This window comes from Macaca nemestrina, chromosome 2, assembly GCF_043159975.1.
Source record: "Macaca nemestrina isolate mMacNem1 chromosome 2, mMacNem.hap1, whole genome shotgun sequence".
NCBI lineage: Eukaryota > Metazoa > Chordata > Mammalia > Primates > Cercopithecidae > Macaca > Macaca nemestrina.
Window position 1 is genome coordinate 106396597 of NC_092126.1, and position 19488 is coordinate 106416084.

Genomic DNA, 19488 nt, shown 5'->3' on the forward strand with positions numbered 1-19488 from the left:
GCTGTCCAGAATTGAAAGAAGTTTGGTATGGCTAGAGCCCTTCTGGCATTTAGATCTTCTCTAAAGAGATTTTGAAGGGTATGATCCAGTTTGTGGCAAGTGGCCTGCAGAGGAGCAGGAGTGGGAGCCAAGGGGGCGGTTGCAGGTGTCCTGGTAAAGAAGAGGGCACCTGGGCTCAGTCACAGAGGGTCTAATGAGAAATGGACTGGTTCAAGAGCTGTTTAGGGGAAAAAAATTGCAAGATTTAGATGTATGGGGCAGAGGAAAGGTGGAATGAAGGTCAGGCCCAGATTTCTGGCTTGGGTATCTGGGTGGACAGTGCTACCTTTTAGCCAGATTGGAAACAGAAGGAGGGGCATCCATAGGAGAGGGGATGAGATGGTGCATAAATTATAAAGTGGAGAACTGCTAGGTGACCCTGTGGTCCCTCCCTCTCTCCTTGACTCTTAGAAGTCTAACTGGGATAGGTGGATCACCTCACTTCCTGGTCCATGTCACTCCAAAGGGCTTCAAGGGTGGTCTTTCCAGAAGAATGTTGCTAAGTGATCGGCCTGGAGGCTGCACTCAATTCACACAAAGCTGGTGAATAGATCTTGTGGAAATGTGCAGCAGGAGCAAAATCCTTGGAATTCTCAGGGCTGTTTGGGTGCTGTGTTTCCCAAGCACAGAAGTTGGAAAAAGGTCGTTGCTCTGAGGGCCGATTAGTCACTACATTCAGTAAGGGCACCCTCCTTTCTTCTTAAAAATGTGCCATTGAGGACTGCTGGTATAAACATGGCAGCATAAACTCTGCATCCTCACCTTATCCTGGAAGCTAGCAGAAAGCAACAAAGAAGATGGAAGACAAAATGCAAATTCCCTTTTCAGCTAAATTAGGAGGCAGTCACCAAAATACTTGGGAACAGCGCAAGCAGCAGCCAGTTTCGTGCAGGTGCAGTGTTGGAGGAAGTGAGAAAGAGTGGAAGAGGGAGCCCAAGTTGGCAGATCTTAGAAAGCACCATTGAAATATACCTGAAGGTGAGTGACACGCCTGAGGAGTAGAATCACCATCTCCCACTTGTCTGCAAAAGAGGGTGTGGAAATGGGATGGGGGCAAGTTTAGTGGCTCAGAGGATCCAGCTGGACAATTGGGATTAGAAAAGCAGAGGACACTGTGATACATAAAGAGCCATGCTAAGAAGCCATATTTCAGGATGCAGCCTGGCCATGGGGTAGATGAGAAGAAGAGAGTATCTGCATTATGAAAACCAGATGATTTCAAATTCCACCGGAATTTGAAAGGAACCTCTTTCAATTGACTGGTCCAACTCATACAATAAAAAGAGTTCAGCATCTATACTGAGACACTGTGAGAAAAAAGGAGACAAAGAACAGCAATGTTTCTTAACAGATGAGGGCTGGTCACCTGAAAATGTTACCTGGAAACAGTGGAATTTTGAGCAATCTTATCACAATGAATTTTTAAAACTTAAAATACCCTCTGTGAATAAATACCACAAAGCAGAAATGCAAGAACTCAAGAAAAAATGGTAAGATGGAAAGATGTGAAATATGAGTTGGAAAGAAGTAGGGAAAAGTGGAAAATAACAGAAAGGGTGAATAAATATTAGATAAAACACAATAAGTCAAATAGAGTATAAAAACAAGAACAGTGAACAAAATGAAATGAAAATAGTTAGAAAGGATTAAAGAGAAGGTAAGAAACATATAAGGAAGATAAAGGAGAGCCACCATGTACATAATTGAAGAGCCTAAAGAAAAAAGTAAAAATAAAGTCATGGAATGGAACAAATATTTAATATTTAGTTCAAGAAAATTCTGATGAAATAAAAAGACTTGTGTTTACCTTTTCTAATAGGGCATACTGCGTGCCAAGAAAAGCTGACCTGAAACAGTCAACACAGATAGATCTTAGGAATGTTACTGGATATTAAAGAAAAAGAAAGAATTCTTAGGGCAGCCAGGCAGAGTAAAAAATCAGTTTAATCTTAGATTTCCCTTAACGTTACAAAACAGTGGAGCAGAACCCATAAGCTATTCAAAGAAAGAAACTGTGAGCCAAGTATTTTCTATCTAGGCAACTGTACTTCACGTATCAATGCTGTAGAAAACAGTTTGAACATGCAAGAAATCAGAGAATATTGTTCCCATGTGAACTTCAGTCAACCAAGAAATAATGGGAAACTGGGGCCAAGGGGACAGGAGTGTGCGTAGAATATATTTAACTGAATAACTAAGACCTGAATAAATGTAGGTATTAGAGTGATGGAATCGAATGTATATGCTTCCTATTGTACCAATGCAGAAATGACACAAATATAAACAATTGGAAGGGGGATGAAGGCAAAAGGTGGGAGAAAGAAGTAATATGCTGTTTACTTCATTAATAATAGCAGAGAACTAAAGAATATCATTTCAAGCTGAGAAATATTAGAAATGTAAACATATTTAATTGTACAAAGATAAACATTAAAAAAGGTAATACTAGTGATGAAAATTGATTGGTAGAGGAAAGAGAGGGGGAGGAGGGGGAAGAGGAAATAATTTTAATATTGTTCTTTTTAGGGGATTAAGAGCTACAGTCTAAAGAACCAGACAACTAAGGGCATACAATAATAAAGGTAATAATTAGGACCCAAATCAAAATTTCCTAAATATTACAAGAAATATACACCAAAAGACAAAGTCATAGTAAGTGAAAAGAAAACATAGTATAAGACTTCAAATATTATAAATGTTGTTGATGAAAAGGTCAAACTGTAAAATATTAAAGAGATTTGTTCTGAGCCAAATACGAGTGACCAATGGCCTGTGACACAGCCCTCAGGAGATCTTGAGAACAGGTGATCAGACTACAACTTGGTTTTATACATTTTAGGGAGACATAAGACATCAATCAATACATTTAAGATGTACATTGCGTTGGTCCAGAAAGGAAGGACAACTGGAAGCAGGGGTTCCGAGGTCATAGGTAGATTCAAAGATTTTCTGATTGGTAATTGAAAGAGTTAAGTTATTGTCTAAAGACTTAGAATCAATAGAAAGGAATGTCTGGGTTAAGATAAGGGCTTGTGGAGACCAAGGTTTTATCATGCAGATAAAAGCCTCTAGGTAGCTGGCTTGAGGGAATAGATTGTAAATGTTTCTTATCAGACAAAGAGGCTGTTCTATCAGTCTTAAGGTCTGTGTTAATGTCCATGCTGGTCAGCTGGGCCTAAATTTCAAAAGGGATAAGGGTATAATGAGGCATGTCTGGCTTCCTCTTCCCATGATGGCCTCAACCAGTTTTTCAGGTTAACTTTGGAAGGCCCTTGGCCAAAAGGAGGGGTCCATTCAGATGGTAAGGGGGCTTAGAATTTTATTTTGAGTTTACAATACAGAAAATATAACATAAAATATTACAACAGAACTAAGACTAAACATGTATGGCATATCAAGTAATGTAAAGTAGCTAAACCCGCCATAAAGAACACAGAGCTCCCTTGGTGGAAGTGTATGTGGGTGTGGGTGGCAAATGCAGAGCACACAGAGTCATCTCCTAAACCCCACCCCATGGTAGAACATGAAGGAAGCCCCAGAGCAAGTTTAAGAACCATTGTTCTGTCCCATCTCTGGTAAGCAGGAGGAGATTCCAGATGCAATCCAGGTTTGGGGAACACAGATTGTCTAGAGGACCACACAACTGACAAGGAAAATATTCTCTAGGCTTTGTCTCCCTGCCCTGTGGTCCTGAAGGCCCTGGCTGAAGTGAGAGGGACATCAGAAGCATGACCTCACCTGATTTCCCCACTGTTTATTTAGCTTGCTGGTCCCCACCCCACCCCTCCTTAAGCAAGGTGTCCAAGCAGGGCTTTGTGGCCCTGGGACATAGGCTCACCTGCTGGCTTCACAGAAGCATGAATGCATGGGGTGTCAGGTGATGGGGGAAGATATTTTAGCACGTGGGTACCAGAGGCCAGAGGGGTTTTCTCTACTGTCTCCTCCCCTCCACGTGTGGGGGAGGAAAGGTTAGCTTAATTGGTCCCTCCAGCAGCAACTTCAGGTAGATGGAAAGTGTCCATTGGCCCTGAGTCACCCTGTATTGGCGTGTCCCACTGAGTCTTGGGGGATCAGTTCAGAGCTGCAAGGGAGGCTTTGGTTATCATTGTTTTGATTTAATTTAATGTAACTTAATTTAGGAGAGCTAAGTAATTAAACATGAGGCCAAAGTACATAAGAAAGTGGCAGTCTTTTATTGCAATATGCACACACTCTTGGGCGAAGTTCTCTGGTCCTCAGGTGTGGGGGGGCCAGGGAAGTCGCGCCAGCGCTCTCGGGTGATGTTTTCCGGTCCACAAATGTGGGGGGCCGAAGAAGTCACCCTGGCTCCGGCCGGCGGCGGACTTTTATGCCTGGGAGCTGGAAGGGGAGGAGTTCGGGGCATGTGTGTAGGAGTGGCTTCTTGAATTTCGGTGTCCCTGGCTTGACGTCATTCTGCGCATGCTCAGTTGATTTGGTTCTTTTCCCGGGCGCGGGAAAATCTGTGATGAAGAACCCGGAAACAACAGGGACTGCTCCATCTTGTTCACCTTCCTCCATCTTGTCCCTTTTCCTTCACCCAAACAGTCCAACCTCTTATTGATTATAAGAATTTAGGGCGCCGTGGTCTGTCTGGCTGCTTCCTGCTGTTAAGGGGCGTAGTTAGGGTCTGAGGTTGGCAGTTGGGTGTAGGGATGCAGGAGCATTTGGTTGAAGGTGACTCGGGTGATCTCTTGGACCTTGGCTCGGAGAAATTTTATTAGAATGGGAGCAAGACATAACATAAGGCAGAGGATTAGTATGGGAATTAGGAATGGAAGCATCTGCTGTACTACAGGCAGTAGCCATACCGGTGGTCCGGGGCTTAAGGGGGCGTTAAATTTTTGAAGCTAGGGAAACCCCGATAATTAAGGGAAGAAAAACAGCCCGCTTTTGGATGTTATTGCTGGAGCTGAGCTGGGAAGCTAGTTCAGACAATTCTCCTTTGCTATATAGGGTTAAGCTAGGCACTAAAGATAACGGAACGCAAAGGGACTGGGTGATGGAGGTATGGTTAAGAGTTTTAGATAGAGTTTGGTTACACCAAAAGTAGCCTCCAACAGGGGCCATCTGGGTCCTGCTGGGAGCTTATGTGCAATTACACCATGAAGAGTTTGGCGTAGAGTAGCAAAAAGGAATCTCTGTCTCACTCTGTCTCTCTTCATCTCTGTATCTCTTCATCTATCTCTCTCTGTCTCTCTTCATCTGTCTCTCCTCATCTCTGTCTCTCTCTATCTCTGTCTCTCTCCATCTCTGTCTCTCCCCATCTCTGTCTTTGTCTCTCTCCACCTCTCTCTCTCCCCATCTGTCTCTCTCTATCTGTCTCTCCCCGTCTCTGTCTTTGTCTCTCTCCACCTCTCTCTCTCTCTCTCTGTCTCTCTCCATCTCTGTCTTTCCCCATCTCTGTCTTTCTCCATCTCTATCTCTTCATCTCTGTCTCTGTCTGTATCTCTTTGTCTCCATCTCCATCTCCGTCTCTGTCTTTCCACCTCCCGCTCATTAAGGCTGCTCCCCTCACCAACTCCCCTACCTCCTGGCTTCTCCCTATCTCTGACTCAACAGGGACTGAGTGCCACGGAGGCCCTTGGGGAGGTCTGGGCTTTCTACTGCCTTCTGGTTATAGCCTCTCCTTCCCTGTATCTGTCCTTCATCCTGGCCTAATGAGTCCACATTTTATTTAGGGAGAGGGCAGAGTGACAACCCTGGGTGGCGGGGGGGACAATCTGCAGTGCCCTGCATGACTGAGTGTATCTGGTTGTCTGTAGACCAGGTTTAGAATCTCCATACAAAGTTAGGATTAGTAGGAGTAACTAGGGGAATTAGAGTGAACCATAATAATGATGACAAAGGTGTAGAGAGTAAGTTCAACATTGCCGAAATCACAAAGGGCACCCTGCCAAGCTAGGTCTTCTATGAGAGTAAAAAGTTGGGAAACCTACTGGTTGGGGGATGGGTCGGGAAGAAGGGTGTCTATGGGGTTTATGAGGGAAAAGTCAGTTAAGTTAAGATGAAGAATGGTGAGGAAGCGGGAAAATTTGAGGAGGGTGTTGATCCTTGAGTAGAACCTGGCCACCTGGAGATAAGGGAAGGGGAATAGATGTTTTGAGTTAGGTTAAGATGTTTCATCCCAAGAGGGGGGTGGGACAAGAGGGCATGATGAGGAAAGAGTGGGCAAAACATGCATAGTCCAGGCAGTAACTTAGCATTGGGGTCTGGCGAGGGTTAGACGGTTTACCGTCTACCCCAACTACTGAGATAGTGGATGGCTGGCTAGGACCTCCATAGGTTGGCGAAACAGAATATAATTGTAAAACAGAATAGGTAGCCTCCGTATTGACGAGAAAAGAAATTGGCTTACCTGCTACCTGTAGAGTTACCCTAGGCTCAGTGAGGGTGACAGGGGTCTCCGAATGTGGGCACGTCAGTCGTCGTCCAGGTGTAGGAGCTGGAAGGAGCCTTCCGACCCTTGAGGAGAGGCACCACATTGAGGCGCAATGCCTGCCCTGCTGGCGGAGCAATCAGACTTCCAGTGTCCTTCCTGTTGGCAGGTTGGGCACGGCGTGGTAGGCAGGCGAGGATTTGGACACCTTTTTTCCCAATGCCCAGTTGTGCCACACTTAAAGCATGGGCCAGACGGAGTGGCCGGCTTGGCCTGGGGACACTGGTTTGCCCAGTGTCCTGGGTCTCCGCATTTATAGCAGGAGCCCCTGGGAGACTTGCCCTGTGTCTTCCCTGCCGGCAGAGTGGGCAACGCTGGTTGGAGGGCAGCCACTAGAGCTTGCGCCTGAAGCACAGCCCTTCTTTTCTCCTTGTCTAGCTCTGCGGCCTCAGCTGCTGCTTCTCTGGAGTTAAAAACTTTAAAGGCCAATTTTCCTGTATGGGAGTCTGAGGCCCATCTTCAACCTTTTTTTTGCTTTTTTCGAATATCTGAGGCTGACTGGGAAATAAAATAGGAGGCTAGGACAGCTGCTCCGGCTGGGGAGGTGGGGTCTAGCCGAGTAAATTGGGCTAGTGCCTCTGTAAGGCGATTTAGGAAGGAAGCCGGGTTCTTATCTGGGTGCTGGATGATTTCCTTTAGTTTATCAAAATTGACCACTTTGTTAGAGGCTGCCTGCATACCGGCCAAGAGACATTGAACCATAATGTCTCTCCTATGGTGGCCGGGCTGCTGCGGTTGGTAATCCCAATCTGGTTCTATGGACGGGACAGCCATCTTTCCTAACAGGACGGTGGCGTCGGTTAAATGCCATTGATCTGCATGTTGCCTGGCAGCTGCGAGAATGCACTCTCTTTCCTCTGGGTTAAGAGTGGAAGTAAGAATGACATGTAAGTCATGCCAGGTAAGGTTATATGCTCTGGCCTAGGTATCGAAACTCTTTGGAATATTAGGTGGGGTTGGCTGAGAAGTCGCCAAGTCGTTCTTCAGTTTTGGAAAGGTCAGCCAAGGAAAAGGGGACGTGGACTCTAACCACGCCTTTGGCTCCAGCAACTTCTCGGGGTAGGGGAGGGGGCAACAAACTAGCAGGGAAGGTTGGAACAGACTGACCAGTAGGGTAGGTTAAGACAGGCTGACTGGTAGAGGGGGTTGAGGCAGGCTGACTGGTAGAGGGCTGACTAATGGGGGCCGCTACCGCGGTCTTGGAGCGAGTGTGGGCGGAAATGGGAGAGGTAAGAGGAGTGGCTGAGGGAGGAGTGTCGGGAGGGGCGGTAGGAAGTCCATAGGGAGGGGGGTTGGAAAGTTGGGAGGGAGGTCGCCTGCCGTCGGCCCCATCTGAAATGGAGGTGGAGTCCTCCTCAGTTGCTGAGGTGGGGGCCAAGGGCAGGGTTTAGGGGTTTAGGCTAACAAGACCTGGGCCATTTAACACCGGGCGCACAGGTCTGGGCGAGAGCGCAAGTCCTAAAAGCCTTGGACATAGATAATTTCTGACCACTTTCTGAGCCTCTGGCAGAAATTAGAGAGATCTAATTAAAATGTTACGGTCTAAAGTGCCTTCAGGCGGCCGTTGAGACTGGTTGTCAGTCTCAACGTTGAGACTGGCCACGCCACAGTGGAGAGTAAAATCAGTCGCTTTCGTTTAAGATCTTGCTCTAATTGTAAAGTTTTGAGATTAGTTAGAAGACACCCTAAAGGGGTGTCTCTAGGTATTTTGGATTGGGGATTTCCCATTGCCTTTCTCTCGCCTATAGGCGGAAACCGAACTCTACCTGGCTACAAAGCGTCCTTTGGAGCCACTAGAGACCGGGAGGCTCCTGGAGCCGGAATGGAGATTACCTCCAGGCGGACGTCTCCATCCTGGACGGGTCCCACACGGACTGGAATGGAGTTCCTTTGGGCAGACGTCTCTACCTTTGGGAACTCTCCTGTGGGTCACCTGGTGACCAAAAAACCTTGGGCCTGCGCAGGACTTCTGGCCAAGGAGTATGAGAGGGAGGCAAGAGATACTCACCCCTAGGAGACTTGGAGGTGTGGAAAGCGATGTCTAGGTCCTGGTCCGTCCGCGGCGTGGAAGGAGGAGGCTCCTCGGACCTTAGGGGGCCCTGAGGAGGGGTCTCCTCCCGGGTTTTTGGCATGCCACAGTGGAGAGGAAATTAGCCGCTTTCGTTTTAAATATTGAGCTAAATGTAAGGCTTCCAAGTTTTGGAGGAGACATTCTAAAGGGGTGTTCGTAGGGATTTTCGATTGTGAGGTTCCCATTGTTTAACCACCAGAAATGGAAACCGACCTCACGCAGTGGCAAAGCGTCCTTTGCCGCTGCTGGGGACCGGGGGCTCCTGGAGCCACTAACGGAGAATTGAGGAACTTCAAGACGGACGTCTCCGGGTTGAAGGCCTCACTGCGCCACAGGGTGGCTATGTCCTTGGGCGTACGTACGACTCTAGGCCAAAGACACGGAAACGGACGGAGATGGTTAACAAAGGGGAGTACTCACCGAAGAAGAAATTCTCAGAGCGGCACCAGTGGAAAGCTGGAACACTTGTTTGGTGTTCGTGGCTGGTTGGGTTGGGAACCGGTTCGCTGTGGAGGAGGTTCGTTAGACCCTTAGGGGATGTTGAGGAAGGGTCTCCTCCTGGGTCGGGTTTCGGCACCAACTGTTTTGATTTAATTTAATGTAACTTAATTTAGGAGAGCTAAGTAATTAAACATGAGGCCAAAGTACATAAGAAAGTGGCAGTCTTTTATTGCAAATATGCACACACTCTCGGGCGAAGTTCTCTGGTCCTCAGGTGTGGGGGGGCCAGGGAAGTCGCGCCAGCGCTCTCGGGTGATGTTCTCCGGTCCACGAATGTGGGGGGCCGAAGAAGTCACCCTGGCTCCGGCCGGCGGCGGACTTTTATGCCTGGGAGCTGGAAGGGGAGGAGTTCGGGGCGTTTGTGTAGGAGTGGCTTCTTGAATTTCGGTGTCCCCGGCTTGACGTCATTCTGCGCATGCTCAGTTGATTTGGTTCTTTTCCCGGGCGCGGGAAAATCTGTGATGAAGAACCCGGAAACAACAGGGACTGCTCCATCTTGTTCACCTTCCTCCATCTTGTCCCTTTTCCTTCACCCAAACAATCATGGTCTTACTGTTCAGGCCAAGGTGGGTGATTGGGTCTCGCAGTGGTGACTGGGCAGGGGCAGAAAACCCTCATCTCAACCCTTTTCTCTGAAAGCCACCCTTAAGGGCCTACATTGACTTACTGGGCAATGGTGGTGTGTGGGTTCTCTTGTGCAGCTTTATTCTGCTACAGGTGCTTGTCATGGACAGGAGGAGGTTCAGGGGAGACCACAGCTGAGTCAGTTCACCTCCACTGTCCACCAAGAGTTAGCATCACTGGGTATTGGGGGAAGTGAGACCTCAAAGGCTATTTCATCCAACCCAACCCCTTGTAGATGAGGAAGCTGGTCCAGAGAGTGGGTAAAGGTGGCCCCACAGACTGCAGCCTGCTGACTCCCGTCCAGCGTTCCTTCCACCACCACACACTGGCTTCCTGTGGCTGAGGTGTTTGGCAAAAGTGGGGCTGAGAGACATCAGTGCACCATTCATGGAGGCACTAAGAGGGAGATGCTGGCCTCATGTCCAGGAAGCAGAAGGGGTTAGGACAGGGAGAGAACCAGTGTGGAGGAACTTTAAGGCTGGGTTGTAACTGAGATTTCCCACTTCTACTTCCTTTTGATTATTATCTGATGTTTACGGTGCTGAGAAATGCGTTTGGCTCCTGCAGCAACTGTCACTGACTTAGAAGGGACTGAAAATGCAGACAAATTAGGAAATTCATGAGGGGCGGCATTCCTCCAGGCCATGAGGTTGGAAGGAAGGGGAAGGTCAAATGGGTACTGAAGGAGGAAAGGCTCTTTTGTGACTTTTTTTTTTTTTTTTTTTTGAGATGGAGTTTTGCTGTTGTCACCCAGGCTGGAGTGCAATAGTGTGATTTTGGCTCACTGCAACCTTCACCTCCCGGGTTCAAGCGGTTCTCCTGCCAGGTTCAAGTGATTCTCCTAAGTAGCTGGGATTACAGGCACGCGCCACCACACCCAGCTAATTTTTGTATTTTTAGTAGAGACAGAGTTTCACCATGTTGGTCAGGCTCGTCTCAAACTCCTGACCTCAAGTGATCCACCCACCTCGGCCTCCCAAAGGGCTGGGATTACAGGCGTGAGCCACCGCGCCTGGCCAGGAAATGCTCTTTTAATTGTAGAGGAAAGGGAACTCAGAGATGATCTGAATTAGGCCTTTTTGGCTGCATGTAGCAGGAGTACCCACGATCCGCATCTCAGGTGTAGAGGGAGAATGGGTTACGTGGATGCTGCTCAGTCCCAAAGAGCCCTAGGCAGTGGCTACTGCTGTTCCTGGGCCAGGCTCAGAACCGGAACCGCAGCGCAGAAAGCTGGGCAAGGCTCTTCCTTCTGTTTTCATCTCTGGTTTGTCTATGCAACTGTTTCCTTCTCTCTCCCTGCAGACTGGCTCTCAGCAGAGTATGGCCCACTGCTGTCATCTTTGGCTGGGTGGCAATGGGCCTCTGCTCTCCATTTCATGAGCAGGACAAGTCAGCCTTGCTGATTTATCACAAGCCCATGCTCCCAGGACTGGGTTGGGGGTGAGGATCTGTTGGTCCATTGTGGGTCAGGATCCAGGATGGCCCCATCAGCTTAGGTCATGGATCGGGGTCCCTGGATAGATATGGCTTGGGTAGATTGTGGGGGATAAAGGTGGCACTTTTGAGAGAAAGAAGGAGGCTACTGATGATGGACTTCACCCACATGTCCACTGCAGATCCTGGATAATACTCTTTTGACACCCACAAGGGAGCTTCTCAGAAGAGCAAGCACATGCAGGGAAAAAAGTGGAATCTGGTTTGTTTTGTGGGTGTTGTTTCTTTGACACCTTTAAAATTCTGTTTACCTGTGTGCCTTTTCTGTGCATTCCAGCAAATTGCCTCACACTGCATACAGTATCAAAAATCTCTAAGGAATATCTCATGGATTTAATAAGTAAACTTAATTTGGGGAGTTTTTTTTGGTGATTTGGACTAGATTTTCCATTCATTTTGTCAGTCACATATCTGTTGAATCCCATTATGTACCAGGGCTCTGCCTGTAGGTCTGTCACATAAAGGCTCAGAGACTCCCAGCTGCAGGCTGCACTGCTCCAGACACCGTGTTCCTTCCCTCTTGTGGCTCATGATGCCCTAGAGCAGTGGCTCTCAAGCTTAAGCCCACATCAGAATTACCCAGAGAATTTCTTAAAACATAGGCTGCCCAGCCCCTGTTTCTGATTCAGTAGTTCTGGGGTGGGGTCCTGAGAATGTGCATTTCTGACAAGTTCCCAGGTGATACTGATACTGCTGGTTCAAGGACTACGTGTTGAGAAATCACTGCCCCTAGGGTGTGTTCTTGCTAACATGTGCAGAGCTGTTGCTGCCACATCTGTGTGCAACCAGCAAAGATGGTGAGAGAGAAAGGCCAGGGCAGCCAACTTCCTTTGAAGCATGTGGGGCTGGCAAAAGTGGTTGGCTCTCATGACATAGTCAGGGACTTGGTCATGTGGTCACACCCCGTTGCTAAGGAGGCTGGCAAAGTCATCTCTGACTGGGTTTCCATGTGCCTGGAAAAGGGTAAGGGCATGTGTGTGGGGACATCAAGAGATCTGCCAGAATGGGCCCATGGAGACAAAAAGAGAAGGCCAGATCTTGGTGATGGGGACAGACATGAGAAAAACCCCTTGAGGTGCATGGTGATGGTGTTGTAATGGCAGTTTCTTCGAAGGGAGAATAGGGCAGAAGAGCATGGGTCTGCAGGCCTCAGCAGAGGTTGCCCTAGAAGGAGAAGCAAGCCAAGCTTGGAAGCAGGAGTGCAGTTGGCTGGAGTTGCCCATTTCCTCTCTTGAAGGCAGCCAGGTGTCCCTCCACTTGGGCTGTGCTCTTCTCAGTCTCTCATGAACTGGGCGTCTCCTTTGCTTCCCATCCCCATTGTTTTGTGGGTTGAGCTGTTGTATTTCCCAGGTCTTAAGCTTTTTTTTTTCTACCCTGTCTCCCAGGCGTCTTGGCTCTGGAGAAGGCTGCGTGGCAAGAGGCGGCCAGTGATAGCGTTCTGCCTCTTGATGACCCTCTCTGCGATGGCTGTCACCCGCTTTCCCCCACAGCGCCCATCTGCCGGCCCAGACCCTGGTCCCATGGAGCCTCAGGGGGTAACTGGCACCCCTGCAACCCGTATCCGGCAGGCTTTGAGCTCCAGCCGGAGGCAGCGGGCCAGAAACATGGGCTTCTGGAGAGGCCGTGCTTTGCCCAGGAACTCCATCTTGGTCTGTGCTGAGGAGCAAGGCCATAGAGCAAGAGTGGACAGAAGCAGGGAGTCCCTAGGAGGGGACCTCAGGCATCTAGGGAGGGTCAGGAGGGATATTACTTTGTCAGGACATCCAAGACTCAGTACTCAGCATGTTGTGCTCCTGAGGGAGGATGAGGTCGGAGATCCAGGAGCCAAAGACTTGGGTCACCCCCAGCATGGCGGTCCCATCCAAGAGACACAGAGTGAGATGGTCGCCCTGGTCGGTCCACTCCCAGGGAGCGACATGGCAACTTTACGGGCTTGGAGAGCTACTGCTGGGCTGACATTCTGGCCCCATACAGCAGAAGGCAGGGATCTGCTGGCAGCTGAGAACAGAGCCTTGACTGGTGGGCGACAAGCAGAGGATCCCACCTTGGCCTCAGGGGCTCATCAGTGGCCTGGCTCTGTTGAGAAGCTGCAAGGGTCAGTATGGTGTGACGATGAGACGCTGTTGAGCAGCTCGAGGACTGGTGGGCAGGCTCCGCCATGGCTGACAGACCACGACGTGCAGATGCTCCGGCTGTTGGCGCAGGGGGAGGTGGGGGGCAAAGCCAGGGTCCCCGCCCATGGGCAGGTGCTACAGGTTGGCTTCTCCGCTGAGGGTGCCCTTCAGGGCATGTCCTCTCCCAGGCTCAGCCAACTCTGCTCCCAGGGGCTCTGTGGCCTGATCAAGAGGCCTGGGGACCTGCCTGAGGTCCTGTCCTTCCACGTAGATCGCGTGCTGGGGCTGCGCCGGAGCCTACCTGCCGTGGCCCGCCGCTTCCACAGCCCCCTCCTGCCCTACCGCTACACAGACGGTAGAGCGAGGCCTGTCATCTGGTGGGCGCCCGATGTGCAGCATCTGAGTGACCCGGATGAGGATCAGAACTCTCTGGCCTTGGGCTGGCTGCAGTACCAGGCCCTGCTGGCACACGGCTGCAGCTGGCCAGGCCAGGCCCCATGCCTGGGCATCCATCATACCGAGTGGGCACGCCTGGCGCTCTTCGACTTCCTGTTGCAGGTAGGTGGGGTTGGGCAGTGGGGGTAGAGAGCTGCAGAGGTAGGGGGTTCCGGGTGGAGAGGCCTGAATTGCCCACCTGAGGTTGGATGGTGACTCTCCCCCACGTCCTGGTTTTTTGACCACCAAGCACCTGTTTTTGTAATTTTCCTTCCTCTATTTATTTATCCAGTGGTTACCAGAGCCAGCTCATCAGTTCACAAGAGCTGATGGCTAAAATTTTCAGGAATTTTGTACCTAGTTGTGAAACACAGGCATTATGAAAAAATTGAGTTGTAGAAACAATAATAAATTATATTAGCAACGAAGGTAATAACTACTCAGAATGCATTATTTCCTAAGTATTTTCCTATCATCTGTGCTTTTGCAGCTTCGTGTCTATGTAATAAATGCTGGCTAACGGTGTGCCACTGCACATCTCTCAACAACTCCACATTTGCTCATGTTGGTAGCTTGAAATCCATCAGGGTGTGAATATCTGTTTACACCATGGAAAGCAGCAAATGCTACAAATCAGGACTCCCCTCTACTCCTGGAGAGCTGATTGTTCAACATTTACCAGCACACCACTGTTTATAACTTTACATCTTTGACTCAACAAGGATTCAAGATGGTCGTATAATTTTTTAAAAAGTGAGAGAGGGAGAGACGGAGATAGCGATGGAGAGAATGGGAGAGGGAGAGAGAAAGGGAGGATGCTTGGGCACTGAAGAATGAGAGGGATCTGCGCTGGCTGAGGCCCCTGACCTGTCAGGAGTTAACCCTGGAGTTGCTGGATCGAGGGGTAGTGTGGGAATCCCAGGGAAGGGGCTGGACTGTCGGTACACGGGCTGACTGGGGGACTATAGGCACCAGCTAGTTACTGATCTGTTAACAACCAGTGTGGCTGTTCTGGTGCCCATGAGCTGGATGTCTGCCATAGATATACATGTGGGGAAATATGGCCAGACAGTAACAAAGACAAAAAACAGATAAAGCTCAGTGAGGGTGGATGTGTGCACCAAATGCACATGGAGCCAGCCCCGATTTCTATAGAGACCCCTGTTGAAGAAAAGGGTCCTCAATGTCAGCCCTTAGGGTTACGTGCAGAGGTGAGTGGACCAATGTGCGGTGTTTTCATTCACACGGGTTTGGGTTTCTATTTTAGAAAATTCTTAGATAATATGTAATACTTCAGAGATTTACTATAAAAATCCAGCTTCCCTTGAAAAATTGGATGGTTTAGTAATACTGGTCCTTCATTCCCATACAGCAGGAAGCAGCCTGAGCTGAGCATCTGCTGCCCCCTGTGGAGGCTGCCGTACTCTCCTTTTGGCCACAGGCTCTACCTCTTTATTGTCCGACACTCATCTACTGTCCTTCTGGCCTCTTGAATGTTACGCCAGTCTGCCTACAGATAAGTCTGTTTCCAGTCACGAGACTAGCTGCTCTCCTGTCGTCCTCCCAGCTCCTCCAATCTATGTCCCCGTTGCTGCTATGTGGAAGGAGGAGCTATGGACCCTGATGGTCAAGAGCATGGGCCTTGGCATCAGACCGACATGGGTTTGAACCCCCACCCCCAGGCCACTTCCCACTGTGTACTCCTGGGCAGATTACCTAGCCTTTCTCAGCTCTACTTTTCTCACCCCAAAATGGGGCTGTGCACCCCAGCCTCATCCCCTTGAGCCTGACCATTTAGTACCTGGTGTACTCCTGGTTGCTGGCACCTGCATCTGCAGGCTTGCTCGCTTGCTGCACTGGAAGTGCTGGGGATGAGTACACTCCAAGTAGCGTGGCCAACCATGCAGGTTGGGAAGGAGAGGTTTCCCAGTTCATAGATCATAGGACTTTCAGGGCTGAAGCTGGGACAGTCGTGAGCAAACAGGGCTGTCTCCAGGAGCAGCCTCCAACTGTAACTGAGGAGAGTAGGTGTATAGATGCCCTGTATGCATATTCTACACACCTCTCAGTTAATCTAGCAGGATTGGAGCCCAGTTATTCACAGTGGTAACTGCTGACTCTTCCCCACTCTACTTGTGTTTCTTGGAGTTAGCTCACAAGTAAACTGCTCTCAGTTGAATCCTGGTCTGTCCTCTGGGGATCCCAGCCTTCGTCAGATAATAACATTGATCACGCTTAGTTTCTGGATGCAAGGTCATTTATGTAATGTACTTAGTACAGTGCCTGGAGGATGGCACACACTCAATAATAAGCAGGTACCATCCCACTTTACGGGAATTTACTCATCCACTCTTCATGGCAACTTATGAGTGAGAAATTGAGGCCCAGAGAAGTTAGGTTACTTGCCCAAGGTGGCAGCTGGTGGGCTGAGCAGCAGCCTGGATGGTCTGACTCTGGAGCTCAGTCTCTGAATCACAGTCACTATTCAGCTGTCCATGAATGAGGGCAGGAAAAGGGGATGCTTGCATGGGTGTCCTGGGGCCTTGATCTCTGAGGTACAGCTCCTTGCAAAGCCCCAGTCCAGCTGATGTGCTCGCAGCTGCTCTCTGCTCCACACAGAGCCCCTCTGTTCACCTCTCAGGGTTGCAGCGTGGGACTCTTCCTCAGCTGCCAAGCCCTGCTGTGGGGACAAGTCTCTGTAGCCAAAACACACACAGGTTGGTTGTATGGGCAGACATGACTCGGCTGGACTCGTGCCACTTCTTCCCTGCTTTGCTGAATGCCAGTCCAGTCAAACACCCCCTGTCTGGCTAATGCTACCTTCCTAGAAACCACTGGCAAGTCAGAGAGATGCAGGGCTGTAGAATGTGGGCTTTCCTGCCCAGGAACCTTCTGATCAGGGGCTGGGTACAAACTGCGTTCAGCCCACTCTGGGGTAGGTTTTATCCTGTAGAAACCCTTGTTTTCCTGTGTACATCTCCACATCCCATTTACTTAAGCACAAAACACAAGCCTGCACACATAAACATCTCTTATACACCCTATAAAGCCTACCTATGCTTCACAAATCCCATATAACACTCTGTATTATTAGTGATTGCTGAAATAACACTGTGTATGTAACAAACCTCCAAAACTCAATGGCTTACAATGCCAGCTCTTTATTCTTGCTCCAGGATCTGTGGGTCAGTTGGGTTCAACTGAGCTGAGCTGCAAGCTGTGGGTTGGGTTCAGGTCTGCTCTCATTCTGGTGGCCAAGGCTGAAAACAAATTCACACAGAGATCATTTTGTTGTGGCTGGGTTTATCATAGTTTTATAACCTTCTGTGCCAAACCTTGACACCTCAAAATACCTAGCAGAGACAAAGATAAAACCCAGTCAAAAGGGTATGCTGACAATCCCAAAGCCACTCCTATTTTTACTTTACCAAAATCTCAGGGCCAGTTTGTTTATTAAAAATTTATTTAAGTCACATGGACTTGAAAAACACTTGGACTTATTTATGAGCGTTCTTGTATTTATAAACCAATTTGGTAGATACAATATATAGTATGTGTAAATACAGCTAAACATGCATACACACACACACACACACACACACACACAAAGATCCAATAGTTTTTTTGATATTTGTTTTGATTTGTTTTGTGTTTTGAGACAGTGTCTCACTCTGTTGCCCAGGCTAGAATGTGGTGGCACGATCACAGCTCACTGCAGCCTCGACCTCCTGCACTCAGTTGATCCACTCACCTCAGTCTCTTGAGTGGCTGGGACTACAGGTGTGCACCACCATGCCCAGCTAATTTTTAAATTTTTTTGTGGAGACAGAGTTTTGCCATGTTGCCCAGGCTGGTTTTGAACTCTTGGGCTCAAGCAATCTGCCTGCCGTGGCTTCTTAAAGTGCTGGGATTATAGGCATGAGCCACCACATCCGGCAAGATTCAATAGCTTTTATGTCAGAATTCTAGCCATGAGATAGCAACACAAACTCACTGTTTTATGAACATGTTCACATGGCTAAACTTTGCTTGCTCCAATAGGTAACACAATCAACGCTGCAAACCAAAATTTTGGGTAAAGCAGTTTCTATGGCAGCTTGTTTTTTTAAAGGCCACCCCTGCCCCCGACTCCAGAGAACACTGGGCCAAGCAGCACCACAGCACATCACGTACTAACGAGATCAGATGAGATCGGGCACATTCAGGGTGCTATGGCTGTAGACTTTCCCTGGCTCCATCAGCCTACAACACATTCAGACCAACCCTGAAGAGTGCACCCAAGTGGGCTGCACTCTGTTATCAAACTTTGACCTCCCATGACTGTGTTGACACACACACACACAGAGTCAGTAAAATACAATTCAACCGCTGCAACAAGCAACAAGCCCTAAGAGTTTCCAAACTGAAACAATCAGGATGCTTTCCTCTCTCAGTCAGTTGGGCTTGTTCAACATGCAGATGGATATTCCTTCAGCTCCCAAATTGAGAGGAGCCAATCCTGCTGTCTGGTACCCACAAAAGCCACTCACTTGTCTGGATGCACATGTCAAATCTCAAAGGCTTCCTAGACAATCAGGAATGCAGTTGGGGCCAGCGGTGACGAGGCCAGAGAGAGAGCCCAAAGCCAACCACTGGGCCAAATGTAGTCAGGCAGCAGCTTCGGAGGCTTCTGAAACTCTCCCAGCCTGTGGCAGCTGACCCACAAGCAAGGTGTTTCTGGTCAGAACCAAACTTTGTTACTGAACACCAGGGTTTCAGTTTAGGTCCCATTGCTTGCCTCACAGAAAGCCAATCATTGAGACAAGTGTTGCCAGGGAAGAAGGCTTTATTATTTTACCAGCGATGTTAGCCAGAGAGACAGAGCACCAAATCTCAAATCCATCCTTCCTCCCTGACCAAAGTTAAGAGTTTATATAGCCAGGAAGGAAAACAACAGGCGCAAGGAAGAGGAGTTGGTTAACAGGCAGCAGGCGGTCTAGCGTCATTGTAACCAGTGGGGGAAAACAGGAATTAGGGGTATGGAAGAGGAGCCGGTCGACAGGCGGCAGGTACATTTTATTGTACAAATGTACGTTTCTTAAGCTTCAGTTCTGTGGGCATCCAGCTGGTTGGAAAATTGGGCCAGCTTCAAATATGAAGGAATATTACTCCAGTGATTAGTTTACAATCAGTTAACTCTGAGTTAATTAAATAGGAGATTATCCTGGGTGGGCCTGACCTAATCTTTAAAGAAGGTGAAGCACCAGAGAATCTTCTGCTGGCCTCAAGGAAAAAAGTAAACAGCCATGTTATGAACTGCCTATGGGGAGAGGAGACATCTAGAAGGACCGTGGCAACCCTGAGGACCTCAGTCCTCCGACTGCAAGCAATGGTGTCAGCTGGCAACCTGAATAGCTTAAGAGAGGACCCTGAGCTAGAGTGAAATCCAGCCCTGGTCCATACCTTGATTGTAGCCTGGGGAAACCCTGAGCTGAGAACCTAGCAAAAATGTATAGGCTCCTCACCCACAGAATCTGTGAAATCACAGATATGTTCTTTTAAGCCACTGAGCTCATGGTAATTTCTTACATGGCAATAGAAAACTAACACGTGAGGCAAGGGAGGTTTCCAAGGTGCAGAAAATTAAGAGCATGCTCACTCCTGGGTGCTGACTCTGCGATTGCACAACACTGAAAGTGAGTACCTCAAACCAGGAAGCGATTCAGGGCAGACCTCCTTATGCTGCTTCAGCGGAAGAAGTGGCCACAGAACCT

At 48.8% G+C, this 19488-nt stretch overlaps 1 protein-coding gene across 2 annotated transcripts in view; it reads left to right on the forward strand.

Moving 5' to 3' along the window:
• GASK1A (golgi associated kinase 1A) overlaps nt 1–19488 on the forward strand; it is an 84667-nt gene that overhangs the window by 45847 nt on the left and 19332 nt on the right. For both annotated transcript variants that reach the window (XM_011738913.2, XM_011738915.3), the window contains exon 2: nt 12572–13858. In XM_011738913.2, the coding sequence (XP_011737215.1) occupies nt 12572–13858 (1287 nt within the window). The remainder of the gene's footprint in view (nt 1–12571; nt 13859–19488) is intronic.